The following is a 16,110-nucleotide window of genomic DNA, read 5'->3' as shown; positions in this document are numbered from 1 at the left end:
AGAAGAAACAGAGTCCAAAGCACAAGCAGCCTTCATTTAATTTGCTCATTCACTCGATCAACGCGCGCAGCCGATTGTCCCGCAGGTTTTACTTCCTATGCGTACTCCCAGAACGAGACCTGTCATTCAGTGCGGTGCCTCCCTCGTTACGAGCGCCCGCAAGGAACGTTTCCAGACGAGCAAACACATCCAGGCCCCCCACGTGCTGGCTGTCGGTAGTTTAACGCTTCAGCAGCACCCTGTGGAGCGGGCAGAACTGCAACAGGCTTGGAGCAAGGCAAACGCAGAGTGTCCTTTGAGAAAGGGAAATGTGGCCACGGCGTTCCGGCACCCTCGGCGCTCTGAGGCAGTCAGGATCATGGACGCCGTCCGTTCCCAGCACCGCTTCCACGTGCGTTCCCCTCTGGCATCAGCGTGCGGTGAACCCGGTTCCCTCAGGCGGCATCCAGCGAGGCTGCCGCAGGCACCCGGAGCTCCGCGCCGAGCTGCAGCGAGCGCGGCCGGGGCCGTGCTCCGGGGCGGGTTCCGCGCGGCTCAGGCCGCCTCCAGCTGCTCCTGCGCGGCTGCGAGGCGGCGCTGGAGCCAGCGCTGGCGCCAGCGCAGGAAGCGGCGGCGGGCGCGTCCCGCCTGCCACCCCACCAGCACACCGGCGGCGAAGGCGGCCAGCAGCGCCCAGCGCACGGCCCGCAGCCGCAGCGCCTCCAGCGCCATCCCCGAGCCCGGCTCCGGCTCCGCCTCCCGCTTCCGCCGGGGCGGGCCCGTTAAAGGCGGTGGGGAGGGGGCGCAGTGATTGTCGCGCCATGGCGGAGGCCGCCTCGCAGGTAGCGGGGGACCGGGGCGGTCCCTGGGAGGGTTGGGGGTGATGGGACCTCGGTAACAGGAGGGGGATGCGGGAGTGCGGAGCTGCGGCATCCCCTGACCGCTTCTTGCCTCTATAGAGCGTCCTAGGGCGAGGAGCACCGCCTTTACAATACCGCTTCTCGCCTCTATAGAGAGCCCTGGGGAGAAAAGCATCTCCCTTGAATGCCGCTGCTCGTGCCCTGGGCTGAAAGGCCTCCTTTGAACGTCCGCTCGGAGTTTAACTCAAGCTCCAGCACCGCCTGAGCTGTGTCTGTGTTTTCCCCCTTTCCACAGGATCTCCTGCTGGCAGCAGCGTTTGTGTCCGATGCACAATACAACCGAAATATCCCGTTTAAGACGTCCCCGGAGGCGGTCAGGTAAGGAGCTCTGCATGCCACAGACACCCACAGCATCGCATCGCGGCAGGGCTCCGTGCTGGTGTGGCAGTGTGGTGCTGTGGGGCACTCAAACTGGCATAGACAGAACTAACCATAACTGTGTCCAAAGAGCAGCAGCCAAAAAAAAGGCTGGGGACCCTGGCTTCAGCAGCTCGGTGCTGGGGAGGCTGGACAGGAAGAACTGGACTTAAGGCTGAAATAATAGAATCAGTGAGGTTGGAAAAGCCCTTTAAGCTCATCCAGTCCAACCATTGCCCAGCACTGTCAAGGCCACCACTGCCCCATGGCACTGAGGCCTCGTCTCCACGGGGTGTGAACCCTTGCAGGGACAGTGACTGCAGCCCTGCCCTGGGCAGCCTGTTCCAATGCCTGAGCACCCTCTGGGGCAGGAATTGTTCCTCAGCTCCATCTAAACCTGCCCTGGTGCAGCTTGAGGCCGTTTCCTCTTGTCCCATCCCTTGTTCCTTGGGAGCAGAGCCCAGCCCCTCCTGGCTCCATCCTCCTTTTAGGAGGTCAGATGGGGCTCAGAGCATCTGCATGTTGAGGATGGGAAAGGAAATAAGAACTGGGTTTTTTTCTAGAGCAAACAAAATCTCCCAGGGCTGCAGCTGTAGCGAGTGCTCTGTGGGGATGAGGAGGTTGGGAAGCTGGGTCAGCCCCCCCTGTGTGAGAGGAGATGCTGGGTGTGAGTGCCAGGGGTACAGGAGATGCCTCACGCCAGGCAGTCATGGCTGTTACCCCTTGGCTTGGCAGTGGGTGACACCAACTCACTGCACAGCAAAACCTCAGCTCATCATGGCAGCCCATTTGCTCAGGTGTGCTTCAAAAGGGTGGTAGCTGCTAGGGGCAGGAGTAATTAAAAGCTTACGTTAATTGGTGCTAAGTGAAATTGCCCAAGTCAGGAGTGTTTTGCCTGGGATGGTGACTCTTAGTTGCTGCTGAGAGACTGAGCAGCTTCAAAGAAGTGACTTTTGCTTTAGGCAAACTGTTGCTGTGTGTAAAATGTAAGAGAAAGTGGCTGGTGTAGAGGGGAAAGGGCATACAACAGACTGGCAGCAAAGCAGTGAGTGAGCATTAATGGCTCCTGTAGCCCTCCCCAAATAACCCTTCCCTTTTATGTTGTCTTATGTCTGAGCCAGTGAAGTTTCTTGGGTGTCTTGGAACACAGGTATGGTTAAGGATGTTTGTTACGGAGGATTTGAGTGAGTCTGTGCTGTTGTGTCACTGTAATGCCTGTGTGCATCATCTTGGCCAAGTATGCTTGGTATAACAGATAGAAATGATCAGGTTTTGCATAGTGGTGTCTTGATGGTGTTAAGGGCATAATACCATGTCGTGTGTGTGATCCCCTGCCCTGTAGCCTTCCTGCAGGTGGTTATTTAGCAGGTGAGATAACCCTTTGGCAGTGTTGGCAGCTCTTTTCTTGGCAAAACACCTTCCTGCCCTGTAGATCTGAGACTTCCCAGGGGAGCCACTGTCACGTGCAACTGTGATATACCTCCTCAAGGTCACTCCTGGTGTTCAGTGGAGGTTTGCCTGCTGTAGGGGCTGGAATGCTGCAGGAGTTGTGTATAAAGCCAGCTTACTGTGCAGCCCCATACTTGTCTCTGGTGGCTTTTCTTATCTCCTTGCTCTTTAACCTGCAAAGAAAGGATGTGAGATACCTATTCAGGCTTAGTTGGTGTGTCATGGGGATACCTGAGCCTGGCAGGAGTTTGCACTCAAACTGAGGAACAAGGTAATTGCAGAAAGGAAGCAGCTTTACCAAATCCACATGTTGCGGCCTTAAACTGAACTGAGGGGTACCTGTATTCCACCTTCCTGCTGTGTCTGCTCCCTGAGAGCACATGTAGCATCCATCAGCCATGAGACTGTAAGGAAGCGATAGGAAATGAGTTGCCAAACCCCTGGCTGGCAAAGCCTGTGCTGCTGTTCCCCCTCCTCCTCTGTGACTGCCTGGGACAGCGTGTGCTGTCCTTCCAGGGTGCACTTAGTGAGCCCACGGCTATGTGCACTGAAGCCTTTATTTATGGTGCCTCTGCCCTCCTTCTACAGGCTTTATTACCTCTATAACCACTGGATTATGCGAACAGCCACCTACTTCTTCATCTTTCTCAACCTGTCCCTTGCATTGTTTGAAGAACCTGCTGTGTATCCTCTCCCTTTCTTGGTAAGTTCTCAGTGTAGAAGCAGCAATGCAATAGTACTGTGCTGCTTGGTAGAGCAAGCAAGGGTTTCTTGCTTGAAGCTGGTTGTCAGAGGTGTGTCAAGAGATAACTGATGCTGGTATTTCTTTTATCTTTAATCTACTGAAATGGGGACAAAAAAGGGGTATAGGAGCTAGGCAAGCACTATGGGAGCCAGGCAGGGACTATGGGAACCATTGTCGCTGTCAGGAGTAGCTGACATGACTGCAAAGTGATGTTGCTTTTCTGTATCTTGGAGCCTTGCACGTGACCTCATGTCTGAAAGCAGAAGTGAAGTGTTGCACTTGGGACTGACTTTTTATAGCCTTTATTTGTTGTGCGTTGTGCTTGTGAGAGGTGTGCTCCTTGAATCCTAAGCAAACACAAACTACTGGATTAACCTGCCTGTGGCAGGGAATGTCACAAAAGGAAGCCTGGAACTGTTGCTCAGTGCCAGATGTGTGAGGCTCTGAAACCCCCAACAGCAAAACCCATTGGAAAACTCTTCTACTGACTCCAGCTGTGGTTTTTCTTTGCCTGTACCCCAGCTTGAACGTCCCATCTGTGCAAAGAGGGCTAATGCTGCTTTTGGTTGCCCTGCCTTGGCCCCTTGTCTCCCTGCAGGTCACTTCAGTGGTCGAGGTGCTGTGCCTTCTGGTGTTCTTTGGCCGCCTGACCCATTTTGCAAAGGTCACCCCTCGCAATGTGTTCTGGAAGGACACCAAGAACATCTGCATCATGGTTGCAATCCTGGTGAGTCCGGCCTAGGGGAGCCCACAAGGTTGAAGCAGACAATGTGGAGGTGACTTGTCCCTCCTGTTGCTCTCCTGGTAGCATAGGCCTGATGTACACCGGCTCTAATCGATCATCCCTTGGGCCCACAACCCTGTTGTGTGTGCGTCTGTGCTGTATCAGCTCACCCTGTTGTCTTCACCCTCTAGACCCATTTCCAGCATTACTACTGGGAATTTTCCTCCTTTTTTCCAGTTATCCCTGGCAGACCTGGCCATATATGGGGTCCTCAGGATATACAACGTGAGGAGCATTCGATGGTCGAGAATCGTGAGGCCCATCTTCCTCGTGAACTTTGCAGAGAGCCGCCAGGTAAGGAGGAGCTCTGGTGGGATGTACCTCTGGTCAGGGCCCTGTTCTGGGACAGTCGGCTGCTTTCTGAGATCCAGGGGATGTAGTAAAAGGGGGTTTGTGCAGGAATGGCAGAATAGAGGGTCCTGTGAGCCAAGGTTTCTCTCGGAGGTGGCCTGAAGCAATAATATGAGATGGATAAAAGGGTATGTTAGTGCTGGTGCTGCTTGGGTGCTGTGCAGAAGGCTTCTCCTTGTACCTGCGGGCTGGGTTATGGCTGTCCAGAGCCTCGAGTGTGCTTGGGCCTGGAACATTTCGTGTACAGTCAGCACAGGGCTGTGTTTAGTCCAGCCTGGGTGGAGGAGAAGAGTTAGAAGCTGTCCTCAGGAGTGTGCACATGAGCAGCACCACAGACAAGAGCTGCTTCTCCCTGGGTCAGGGGCCAGGTTACTTATTTGTGGGCGAACAGCACAGTGTCAGGCTGTTCTTGCACACTGGATGCCTGGTGCAGCAGGGGGATTTGGACTCTGATTCCTTCTGTCACAGGGACACTTGTTCCTCTTTGCCCCGCTGCCCAAGGCAGTTCTGCTCCTGAGTTACAAATGAATACACTAGTGTGGTGGGGAGGGTGCAGTGGGACTCTGGGTCTCATCAGTATGTGTTTTGTGGCCTGGAGTGATGGGCTTCTGTCCCTGACCATTCTCCTGCAGTGAGAGCTGAGTTTCTGATGGCTTGTCTCGAGAGGTGAGGTCTCTCATTCTAGTATCTCCTCTGGGGCGTAAGGAGGAAAGGCCTGGTGGTCTCACATAGATTTTAACAAAACAGAGCTGGCACATCTGCTATCCGTGTCCTACTTTGCCTGTCCCTATGTAGGGGCTTGATCCAGGTGGGGTGGTGAGGGGATAAGCAGGTACCACTTTGCCTCTAAACACTTCCCTTCTCCCTGTTAGATCCGGAGAGCCTTCCGCAGCATCCGCAACACGCTGCCAGAGATCACCTACGTCTTCCTGCTCTTCATGTTTAGCCTTCTCATGTTCTCCCTCATGGCCTTGAAGCTGTTTGGTGAGAGGTGAGAACCCTCCTTTTGCTCAGAGCTGGGTGGGAAGGACGTGTGTGATCCTTTCGGGCAGGAGGGAATCTGGCAACTCCAACTAGTTGAATACAATCATTGCCCATACATGCAATTCCTGTGCAGGACATGGGAGCTCTGTGCTTAACTTCAGCTTGTCCTTTTCCTCCCAGGAATCTCCAGACAGCAGAAGGCTTGCCATATTTCAGGAACTACCTCGAAATTGTGTTTGACCTCTACGTGCTGGTGACAACAGCAAACAGCCCGGATGTCATGTATGTATGCTGAGCTTGCAGTCTTGCTGCTCTGAGTGCTGCTGTCCTGCTCCTAGTGGCAGGATCTTTGCTTGGAACAATACCGTGTTTTGCTTCTGGAACACTTTGTTGTGCAACAGGGCTTTTACTTTTCCAGCCTGCAGGGGATTCATGAATTCTCAGCCATCTGCTGTATAAATGGCTCTGAACCAGAGCCTGACTTTTTGGAAGGTGTCTCTGCCTTTAGAAAAGCCACTAACCAGCTTATGACTGAGACATCACCTTAATCTCTGCACTTCAGCTGAGCCCCACTAACAAAAGCACAGAGATTAAGCTTCCTTTTCTACATCCCTTCAGTCAGGGCCTGATAAAGTAAGAGGAAAACCCAGCAGAAGGAAACTGTTCTGTAGCTTAACTAAGCACAGTTTTTAACTTGGTTGTGATCTGACAACTTTGATATCAAACGTGGTGCTTAGAAACCCACCTGGAAGGCTGTTTTCCTGTGGTTTGTTTTCCTGTGATTTATTTCCCTGTTTGCCTAGGAAGAAGTAATCTCTTTCCCCTTCTCTAGGATGCCAGCATTTGACTTCAGCTCGTGGTATGCCCTGTTCTTCATTGCCTTTGTCATCGTCAACACTTACATCTTCATGTCCCTCTTCCTGGCTGTTGTGTACAACAACTACAAAAAGCACCTGAAGGTAATGTTGGAGGAGTGAGCTGTGATCAGTGACTGCCTGCTGTTCCCTGTCACCTTGGAAGGAAATACCTGGCTTTCCCTCGGGAAGCTCCTGCTTCTGGCAAGTGTGGAGCAAGGGATACAGCTTCCTGCCTTTGCTGATGCTCTGCAAATAACAAGCACAGGCCCACCTTTCATATGGGGATTGCTGTGAGCTCTGCTTTGAGCATTTAACAGTGAAATACTCTATGGTGTTGTGGACCCAAGAGGTAGCAACAGATAGGAGACACATGTCTGTGCATTATTGCTGCTACAGGCTTAGACATAACTCAGAAGCTCTGTCTCTGTGCAGGAGGCTGTTTTCAGTTGGCTGTAAGCACACAGCACGCTTCTGCCACTGCATGTGCTCTTAAAGCAAAGGAAGTGCAAAGGGAGGTCTGAGTAAATCACAACTCCTCTTGCTTCTGCTCAAACTGAGTAGGTGCAGCTTGGTGCTTGTGATCAAAGGGTGGGAGCTGGAAGTCCCCGGGTGCTCCCCTGATGGGACTGGCTCTCTGTCAGTACGCAGTCTGCTCGGTCATCCTGGAGGCTTCCCAAGGGTATAAAGCCCTTCAGGCTGCTTGTAGTCATGTGCAGAAGAAGTTCTCCACCCCTGATCTCAGCAGTATTCACTGATGGATGGGAAGCATGCGTGGGCACATCTTTGCTTCTGTGACGTGTGGACATGCAGGTGCTGTGGCCTTTGTCATCCCCTTCCTGTCAGACACTATCCTTTGTCTTTTCTTCCGGTTGTTCAATCATCTCCCAGCAGCACATGAGCTGTTAATCCCTCCAGGCTGCCTGTCAAACACCATTTCCCATCACCCCCACTGCCTGGGCTGCACTTTGTGTCTCGCATCGCTCCAAGTGTGTTCCTCTGAGCCTCTTGCATCTCTGTGCCACAAAAATAGGGTTATTTAAATAGATGTGTTATGGAAGGGGTGCCTGAAGCTGCCTGAATCCCCGTCCTCTCTCCAGAACGAGATCCGAAAGCTTGCTTACATGAAGCGCCGCAAGATGATAGAGGCCTTCAACCTGCTGAAGGAAGAGGAGGGAGCGCAGTTTGTGGTCAGAGAAGCCCGATGGAAGCAGCTTGTCAAGCTGGTGGCTCCTGATACCAGCAACTCCCACCGGGAGCTGCTGCTGCGCATCTCAGACGATGAGCAGAAGGGTTTCATAGGTGAGCAGTGGGGCTCTGCTGTGCACAAGGGGGTGAGGAGGAGCCTGGGGGCAGGAGACTGATGCTTCAGAGGGTTTGGCACTGGAACTTGGGGTCTGTAATGGACTCAGAAGGACTCCAGGCCCCTCTTTGTGCTTCCCTTCATGTTGTTTAAGTCCTGAAAGGTTGTTTTTTTTTGTGCCTGGGCTGTAGCCAATGTCATGTACGCTGCAGGGGGCTCTTCATGGCCATCGACATCAGGCCAAGCTAACCTCGGGGAGTGAATGGGAGCTCCTATTCTCAGCACACGACTTCCATCCCTGGCAGTGTTCAAGGCCAGGTTGGACACAGGGGCTTGGAGCAAGCTGCTCTAGTGGAAGGTGTCCCTGCCCGTGGCAGGGGTTGGAGCTGGAGGAGCTTTAAGGTCCTTTCCAACACAAACCAGGCTGGGATTCTGTGAAAGCCTCCCTTGCTATCAGATCCCTCCAAGCAATGTGGCTTCCCACACAGTCCTCTAGAGCCTCTTGCTCTGTTCCTGCTGGAGACAGGATGTCAGGAGAGTTGGATCAGTCTTCTCATGCTAGATGGTGCCTGTCATGATCATTAAAGCTTTGTGTTCGTTGTTGGCCTGTGGCTCGAGCAGGTCCCCCAGAAATGGGGCAGAGGAGCTGCTGAAGTACTGAGTTCAGCCTCTTCTGCAGTGGATACCACCTTGGGCATGAGCATTTTGTGCTGCCATGACCAGATATTAAGTCCAGATTACTACAACTCGTGTGTGTGTAGGTGTGCATTTGCCAGCCACACTGATGTGAGGTGCTCTCCCTCTTCCAGACAAGAAATCCTTTGTACAACTGGCAGACCTGCTCAACATCCAGGTGATCACCCTGAAAATCCGCAGCCACCCCCTGGGGCAGTGGATGCCCCGTGTGTACCAGTCAGCAGTGAGCCGGTTCCTGCGCAGCATGGTCAGGCACAGGTGAGCCTCCACCAGCAGCAACCAGCTCTTACCCCTCACAGCCTGCAGGGCAGGGCTGCTGCAAGCTAAAGTCATGCTGGGAAGTGCAAACTGCATTTAGGCAAACTGGGGGGGGGTCTGGTTTCAAGTCTTCTGTGGACCAGCTCTGCTCTTAGCCTACCTTCAGTGCTGTGGAGTAACTGGACTTGGCTGTTGGAGTCGTACCTCTCCCAGTCCCACTTGTTCCAACCTGAGGTGCTGAGTGTAAGTAGCTCTTACTGAAAGCAAGAAGTGCTTCAGGGCCTGCCTTGAAGGACCAGACTAAATGCTTCACTTACAGGTGATCTTGCCCCAGCAGTCTCTGCTGCAAAGCTGCATTGTGCTGTTCCATCAGCTCTTACCAAGCTGGTACTATGAGCTACTAGTGCTGGGTTTCAGATCTGGGTCTTGCCAGAACTGCAGAATCACTGAGGATGGAAGGAACATCTAGAGCTGGTCTGGTGTAACCCCCCTGCTCAAAGCAAGGTCAGCTGGAGCAGGTGCTCGAGGCTACTTCTAGTTGGGTAACCACAACCTCTGTGCAACCTGCTCCAGTGTTTGCCCACCCTCAGCTTAAAAAAAGGGCTTGCTTTCCATTTTAAATGGCAAACTCTGTTTCAACTTGTGCCCCTTGCCTCTTGTGCTTTCACTGGATACCACTGAGAAGAGTCTGGCTCCACCTTCTCTCCACCTTCCCATCAGGTATTTATTCACACTGAGCTCTTCCTGACCCTTTTCCCCTTCAGGCTGAGCAATCCCAGCTCTCTCCACATGTAATGTGTCAGCCTACCCTGCCCTTAAATCATTCTTGTGACCCTTTGCCACACTGACTGCGGTACGTTCATGTCCTCTCTGTACTGGGGAGCCAAGCTATTGACGCAGCACTCCAAATGAGGCCTCACCAGTACTGAGTAGATGAGGGCTGGAAGAATGACTTCCCTGTCGCTGTTAACACTTCCTAGCGTAGCCTGGGATGCTGTTGGCTTTCTCTGCCAGCAGGGTGCATTCCTGGCTCATCTTCAACCTCACGACGGAGCTCCTATCAGATCCCTGCAGTGCTGCTTTTCAGATAGTTGACCCATTGCCTCCACTGGTGCCTGAGGTTATGCCTCCCTAGGAGCAGAGCTTTGCATTTCCCTTTGGACATGGTGGGATTCCTCTCTGCCCAGCTTCCCAACCTTCCAGGGCTCTAACCCAGTGTCCCAGCCACTCCTCCTAGTTGTGCATAGTCTTGTTTTACTCAGCTAGCCCTTCTGCTTGAGAAATGCTCCTTGGCTCGTTGGAAACGCAGCCGGTCTCAGTTTAACACACGGAGCATTGACACTGGTGTACCTCGAAGGCTTGTGCTCTCCTTTGAGCTGGACCTCAAGAGCAAAGCTAAAGTGCAGGAACTTTCCTAAACCCTCAGGTTTGGGGATGCATGAAGCCAGCTTCTTTAATGTCAGTGTTTGAGGAGGAGGCAAAGAACCTCTGAAATAACTGTGTAACTTTTACCTCCTTGGGAGTGGCAAAGGCAAACTCATTTCTCTTGTTCTTCTCACAGGGGATTCGTGTGGACATACGATGTGATCATTCTCATAAATGCCATCTTCATTGCTCTCGATGAGGAAACCCCTTATGTATCTTATGCTGAGTGGGTCTTCCTTGCTCTGTATATAATTGAGATACTTCTGAAAGTGTACACTTATGAACCGAGGGCGTTCTTCGGCAAAAACCAGTTCTGGAACTGGTGAGTGAGCTGCTGGTTGGGCTAAAGCTGGTGGCAGGGGGGAGGATCTTTGAGTTCAGCTCCTCAAGAACTGCAAAATGGGTCTCTTGTGGAGATGGGCCGCCTGACTTGTATGCTGGGGTGTAACTGAAGTGATTCTGTGCATTGTCAGGGGACATTGTGCTCTTCGCTGGCCTGACCTGGCTCTGACAGAGACTGCTGCTCTCTGCTCTGCTGCCTCAGAGGTGACTCAGCAGCATGTGGAGATGATGGCAGGGCAGGGGAGAGCGCGTTGCTAGGCAAGGCTTTCCCCTCTTCCCACCCTGCACATGGTTTGAGGTGGTGCAGATGTGAGGAAGAGGGGTTACTGTGAGCAAGCTGCTCTGGTGGAAGGTGTCCCTGCCCATGGCAGGGCATTGGAACTGGGTGACCTTTAAGGTCTCTTCCAAGCCAACCCATTCCATGATTCCACTTTATGTCATGTGGCAGCTTCAGAGCCTGTTTTCTGTCACCACAGCTCTAACAGCACTGCCTTCCCTCGTGCTAGGTTTGATACTCTCATCATCTTTGCTGCCTTGACTGCAACGATACTGAATACCACCCTCAAATCGAGTAAGTGCAGCTTGAGCAGCCTGCGTGCAGTGGGAGACTTGGTGGTCCTGAGTAGTCTTTTCCACCACCTTGGGCTTGGGAGGCACTTGGACAAGACAATGAATTTCTTCTGGGGCTTTGGAGAACTAACCCAGTCATAAATATATATGTTATATATAAATGTATGTTATAAATACAGTTATAAATAGAGTTAACAAGAGCATGCTTTATCTCTACAGTTCACTGCTTATTTTCTATAACCAACCCCATCTTTTTTCCCTTTCTCAGCCACGAAGTACAACAGCCAACAGATCCTGGACATTGTTTTCATCTTAAGGGTCCTCAGGCTCATAAGGATTGTTGACAGCATTCAAAGGTAAGGAGGAAATGGGATAAGGGATATGGTTGGGGTTGTGTTTGGGGGGTGGGCTGTGTCAGAGGCTGGCTGAGACAGTGCTTGGAGTTGTTCTGCTGGTTTGGGTTGACACCAGCACTCAATGAAGCATCCCAAGGCCTTGTCCCAGCAAGTCTGGGAGGAGCTCAGTTGCTGCAGCCTCTGGAGGCTTATTTATAAGGACATGTGGGGAGCATGTGCTGGATGGGATGTGACAATGAGCAGATGTGGGCTTTAGAAGAGCCTGTCCCTAGCAAGTGTTGTCATGAATCCTTTGCTGCAGGTTCCGGGTCATCATGAACACGCTGATAAACATCGTACCAACAATGCTGACGTTTGGTGGGCTGACTCTGGTAAGAAACCCTGGTCCCCTAGCTCAAACACTCCAGTTTTACAGGAATGTGCCTTGAGTCTCACACTCATGCTGCTTCCAAGAGGATAAATGCAAACCTCTGGATGCTGGGCCCTTGAAACTGTAAGTGTCCATTTGGTTCTTGGTTATTGCACAAGTAAATGTGTGCAAAGGGGTTGGGTTCCTGCCAGGTCAGGACATCTTCCTTTGCTCCGTGGGGCAGTGAAGATGTTCTGTGCAGTCTGAGCTTTACACTAAGGAAACAAACTATGGTTTGGGCAAGAAGCTGAAAGAGAAACCCATTTCTCAACTTCTTAAATACAGATTCTGTTATGATCTGAGAGTAGTTCATTTCTAGGTATTTGGGCTGTAGTTCTTGGCTTACTATTCCTGCTTGGTAATTGCTCATGAGTGGCTTGGGTCTCTTGGGCTCTGCTGCTCCTCAGCAGCTTGCCATGTCTATAAGAACTGGGAAACCTGCTGTTACTCTGGACTCCAGCCTGCTGCTCACTGGAGAAGCAGGCAATGGGGTTTCTCTTCCAGGTTGTGTACTGTGTATTTGCCATCATTGGCATGGAGTTATTCCATGGGAAAATCCAGTTCTTCCCTGCAAACTCAAATGCTCCTCATGCCCTGGAATGTGGGAATGCAGCTCTCAAGGATTCTCTCTTTGCAAGAGGGAAATACTGCAAGAACAACTTCAACAACTTCGCTTCGTCCTTCATCGTCCTGATGGAGCTCACTGTGGTCAACCAATGGCATGATATCCTTTGTGGTGGAAGGTCCAGATAAAGCTTGGTGATCCCTGGTTTCCCCTTGTATTACACACACACACACACACACACACGTAGTGCCAGATGACAGAGAAATGGTTGCTGCAGAGGGCTTTGTTTGGAAAGTGGGTTGTGTGACCTGGTTCTTCCTCCTATAGCCCAACCCTACAGCAAGATGTTCTGTAATGCTCTGGCCCTTAACTCTCCCTGTACTCTTTGCCAATGGGTTTGCCAACGTGACAGTGCAGCCTGCAAAGCTGTATTTCATTGCCTTCCACATCGTGATGGTGATAATCATTGTCAAGTAAGTGCTGGGCTGCTCCCCTCCACTTTGGAGATGGGTGGGATGTGCGATGGAGGAATCTGCTGCATCTGTTCTTGCCTCTGCTGGGTGCTGCTGATGGTCCCAGGATCATACCTGGTGTGACTCAGAGATGGGTGTGCGATGGAGGAATCTGCTGCATCTGTTCTTGCCTCTGCTGGGTGCTGCTCTGATGCAGAGCTCCCCATCTCCAGCAGGGGAGGGGATGGAGCGCTGGGAAATGAGCCAGGGAATATTGAGACACTCATTGATAAGGCCAGGTTGGACACAGGGGCTTGGAGCAAGCTGCTCTAGTGGAAGATGTCCCTGCCTGTGGCAGGGGGTTGGAACTGGATGAGCTTTAAGGTCACTTCCAACCCAAACCAGTCTGGGATTCTGTGATGCCCAAAGGCAGGGGGGGAATGCCAGGAGGGAAATGCTGCCACATGATTCTGCTCATGGTTTCTTTCAGCATCTTTGTGTCGTTCATTTTGGAAGCTTTCTTTGTGGAGTACTCCCTCGAGAAGAGTGAAGTCGAGACAGCCATTGAACAGAAAATCCAGGAGCTGGGAATGGGAGTTCAAGAGTAAGCCCCCCCCCCAGGAGGGTAGTGCTGGATGTGGCTGGCTTGGCACATTGATGAGGGCTGTGGGACTGGAGGGAAAAGCCCCACTCCGGAGGAGCGAGCTGAGGCTCCTCTTCCTTGTCACAAAGCTCTTGCTAATCCATCGTGACCATAGATGAAGCTCTCGGTGCCATGGGTTAGTGGTGGCCTTGGCAGTGCTGGGGAATGGGTGGACTGGGTGAGCTTAAAGGGCTTTTCCAACCCGATTGGTGCTGTGATTCTGTGCAGGGTTGGGCTAGATGGCAGCAGCTGCCCCTGAGCTCTCCCAGCCCAGGGCTGCTGCCCAGAGGACAGGGGTGATGCTGGGGGCTAACACTGTGACTGGTACCTGCCCTGCCCAAGAGAATCCATTGCTGCTGGCTCCACGTGGGCTCCTTGGGCAGGATGTGCCTCCCCTGGGTAACTTCTGGCCTTTCTTGTGTAGGGATGAGCTCCGGGATGAACAGCTCCTTGATAACATGGAGAGCACCGAGCACGACCTTGAGGGGGACAGTGGAGCAAAGCCACCATCCAAAGGGCTGGTGTTCAAAATTGCCTCCAAACGTAAGTGCAGCCCTGCTGTGTGCCCAGGGTTTCGTTTGAGGCCTGAACTGTCCCTGATCATAGCCCTCTCTGGGGAAGCTCCCACGCACTGCTGCTCCTTTGGGCTGTAAGAGCAGCTTAAACCCAGCTGGGGCTTTTGAGAGAGCTGTGGACACTCTCATATTTGCTGTTTCTTTTTACTTCTATAGCAAATTCTTCTCTTTTTCACCTCAGCCCTTCTGTGCACACTTGTCTGAAGCATCTGAAGATGCTGCCTTGGTGGTGGAGGCCCTGCTGCTGCTGAGAAGTCTGTGTTCTTTCCTCCTTCCTGCACGTGCTTTGCCTTCCTCCTGGCTTGGATCACGGGGTGACTATAGGCTCCTTTAGCTTAACAACTGCTTTTTCTTCTGCTGGCTTTCTGGCTGTTCCTTAGCAATTCCCTGAGCTCATGCTTCTTGCTATGGCAGTAGGGTGGGATGTGCTGAGGGACACATGGGAATGGAAATGCTTAATGTGTTAAAACAATGGTCTTGTAATGGATAAGTGCTTAGAAATACATGGGGTAAAATGCCAGGGAACAGCACTTTGGGTGTCTGTTAGTGTCAAACACGGGGAGCTGCCTTAAGGCCCTCAGGAGAACAGGGGTAGGTGCTCACAGTAACTTCCCTTTGCCCACATGCAGGGTACAGGACGGTGGATGCTCTGCTCCAGCGCATGTTCGAGGCAGAGATACCCCTTGAGGATGAAGGCCCATCGTTCGAGGAGATCCTCAACTTGGCCCCTACTGCTCCTGTTCCCAGCCACCCCGCTTCAGAGAGCGCAGCGTGATGGGGACCAGCCGTGGCAGTCAGTGAGGAGGGAGCTAATCCTCAGCTGCCTGGGCCTTGGGCATGTTCCCTGGCTGCTCATCTCCAGCCTGGATGTGTGTGGGGACCAGGGCATGCAGCAGAGGGGGCAGGTGGTGCCCAAAGTGGCTTCATTGTGTAAAGGAGCTTTATCTCGCATCAAGTCTCGTGTATATGTTGAAACTGGAACTACCCTCGTGAGGAAGCAGAGGGAGCGTGGGTGTAGGGACTGTGCCAGTCACTGATGGTGCCATATTCAGTATGTTATGAAATACCTACTCCTTGTAACTGGACTTTTGTATTACAGCACTTTTATAGCTGTGTATGGACCAGTGCAGCTGAATCCAGCAGCGCTGTTGTACATTAAACTCAGCAGTAGGGAAAAACAACTGGTTGTCAGAGAGTTAATGTGTTGGATCACATGCTTACGGGTGCACAGTTCCTGTTTGAGTCTTGGGGCGGGGTTTCCACTTCCCATGGGACTTCCTCCCAACTTCCCTGTTTACTTGTATGTGCAGAGGAAGTAAATTCCAGCAGAGCGAGGCCACATCCTGCTCCCCTAGAACACTGTGCAGTGCATAGTGCAGGCTGGGCCTGCCCGGGCTGCCTTTATAGTCATAAATCACGGTTGGCATAGAACCACAGAATAGTTAGGGTTGGAAAGGACCTTAAGATCATCCAGTTCCAACCCCCCTGCCATGGGCACAGACACCTCACACTAAACCATGGCACCCAAGGCTCTGTCCAACCTGGCCTTGAACACTGCCAGGGATGGAGCATTCACAGCCTCCCTGGGCAACCCATTCCAGTGCCTCACCACCCTCACAGGAAAGAATTTCCTCCTTAGATCCAATCTAAACTTCCCCTGTTTAAGTTTGAACCCATTACCCCTTGTTCTATCACTACAGTCCCTAATGAAGAGTCCCTCCCCAGCATCCCTATAGCCCCCTTCAGACACTGGAAGCTGCTCTGAGGTCTCCACGCAGCTTCTCTTCTCCAGGCTGAACAGCCCCAACTTCCTCAGCCTGTCTTCATACAGGAGGTGCTCCAGCCCCTGAGCATCCTCGTGGCCTCCTCTGGACTTGTTCCAGCAGTTCCATGTCCTTTTTATGTTGAGGACACCAGAACTGCACACAATGCTCCAGGTGAGGTCTCACAAGAGCAGAGCAGAGGGGCAGGATCACCTCCTTCCCCCTGCTGGTCACGCTCCTTTGGATGCAGCCCAGGATACGGTTGCTTTCTGGGCTGCGAGCGCACACTGAAGCCGGCTCATGTTCATTTTCTCATCAACCAACACCCCC

At 52.4% G+C, this 16,110-nt stretch overlaps 2 protein-coding genes across 2 annotated transcripts; one reads left to right on the top strand and one right to left on the bottom strand.

Annotated features, from left to right (window-relative positions):
• Nucleotides 1-501: 501 nt before the first annotated feature.
• On the bottom strand, nucleotides 502-745 carry MTLN (mitoregulin). Its single transcript, XM_062608577.1, has one exon. It carries the CDS (start codon nucleotides 709-711, stop codon nucleotides 535-537), a length of 177 nt encoding a protein of 58 aa, XP_062464561.1. The 5' UTR covers nucleotides 712-745; the 3' UTR covers nucleotides 502-534.
• LOC134158540 (uncharacterized) lies at nucleotides 661-15,198 on the top strand. Its single transcript, XM_062608591.1, has 19 exons — nucleotides 661-821; nucleotides 1,135-1,217; nucleotides 3,294-3,408; nucleotides 4,049-4,177; nucleotides 4,412-4,528; nucleotides 5,458-5,576; nucleotides 5,750-5,851; nucleotides 6,402-6,528; nucleotides 7,524-7,725; nucleotides 8,536-8,680; nucleotides 10,242-10,427; nucleotides 10,954-11,018; nucleotides 11,286-11,373; nucleotides 11,675-11,744; nucleotides 12,287-12,506; nucleotides 12,730-12,820; nucleotides 13,290-13,403; nucleotides 13,867-13,985; nucleotides 14,647-15,198. Exons 1-19 carry the CDS (start codon nucleotides 801-803, stop codon nucleotides 14,790-14,792), a joined length of 2,259 nt encoding a protein of 752 aa, XP_062464575.1. The 5' UTR covers nucleotides 661-800; the 3' UTR covers nucleotides 14,793-15,198.
• Nucleotides 15,199-16,110: the final 912 nt, after the last annotated feature.

The sequence above is a fragment of the Pezoporus occidentalis genome, unplaced genomic scaffold, assembly GCF_034315485.1.
Source record: "Pezoporus occidentalis ecotype Australia unplaced genomic scaffold, CSIRO_AGI_Poc_V1 ctg10, whole genome shotgun sequence".
Classification (NCBI taxonomy): Eukaryota; Metazoa; Chordata; class Aves; order Psittaciformes; family Psittacidae; genus Pezoporus; species Pezoporus occidentalis.
The sequence above is the reverse complement of the archived record's forward strand: the minus strand, read 5'-3'. Positions and strand labels throughout refer to the sequence as shown.

Bases quoted from the DNA above. Each gene is read 5' to 3' on its own strand.
- LOC134158540 (XM_062608591.1), top strand. From the start codon at position 801: ATGGCGGAGGCCGCCTCGCAG. The intron at 13,404-13,866 runs GTAAGCCCCCCC...TTTCTTGTGTAG, and splicing joins CTGGGAATGGGAGTTCAAGA to GGATGAGCTCCGGGATGAAC. The intron at 13,986-14,646 runs GTAAGTGCAGCC...GCCCACATGCAG, and splicing joins GTTCAAAATTGCCTCCAAAC to GGTACAGGACGGTGGATGCT.
- MTLN (XM_062608577.1), bottom strand. From the start codon at position 711: ATGGCGCTGGAGGCGCTGCGGCTGCGGGCCGTGCGCTGGGCGCTGCTG.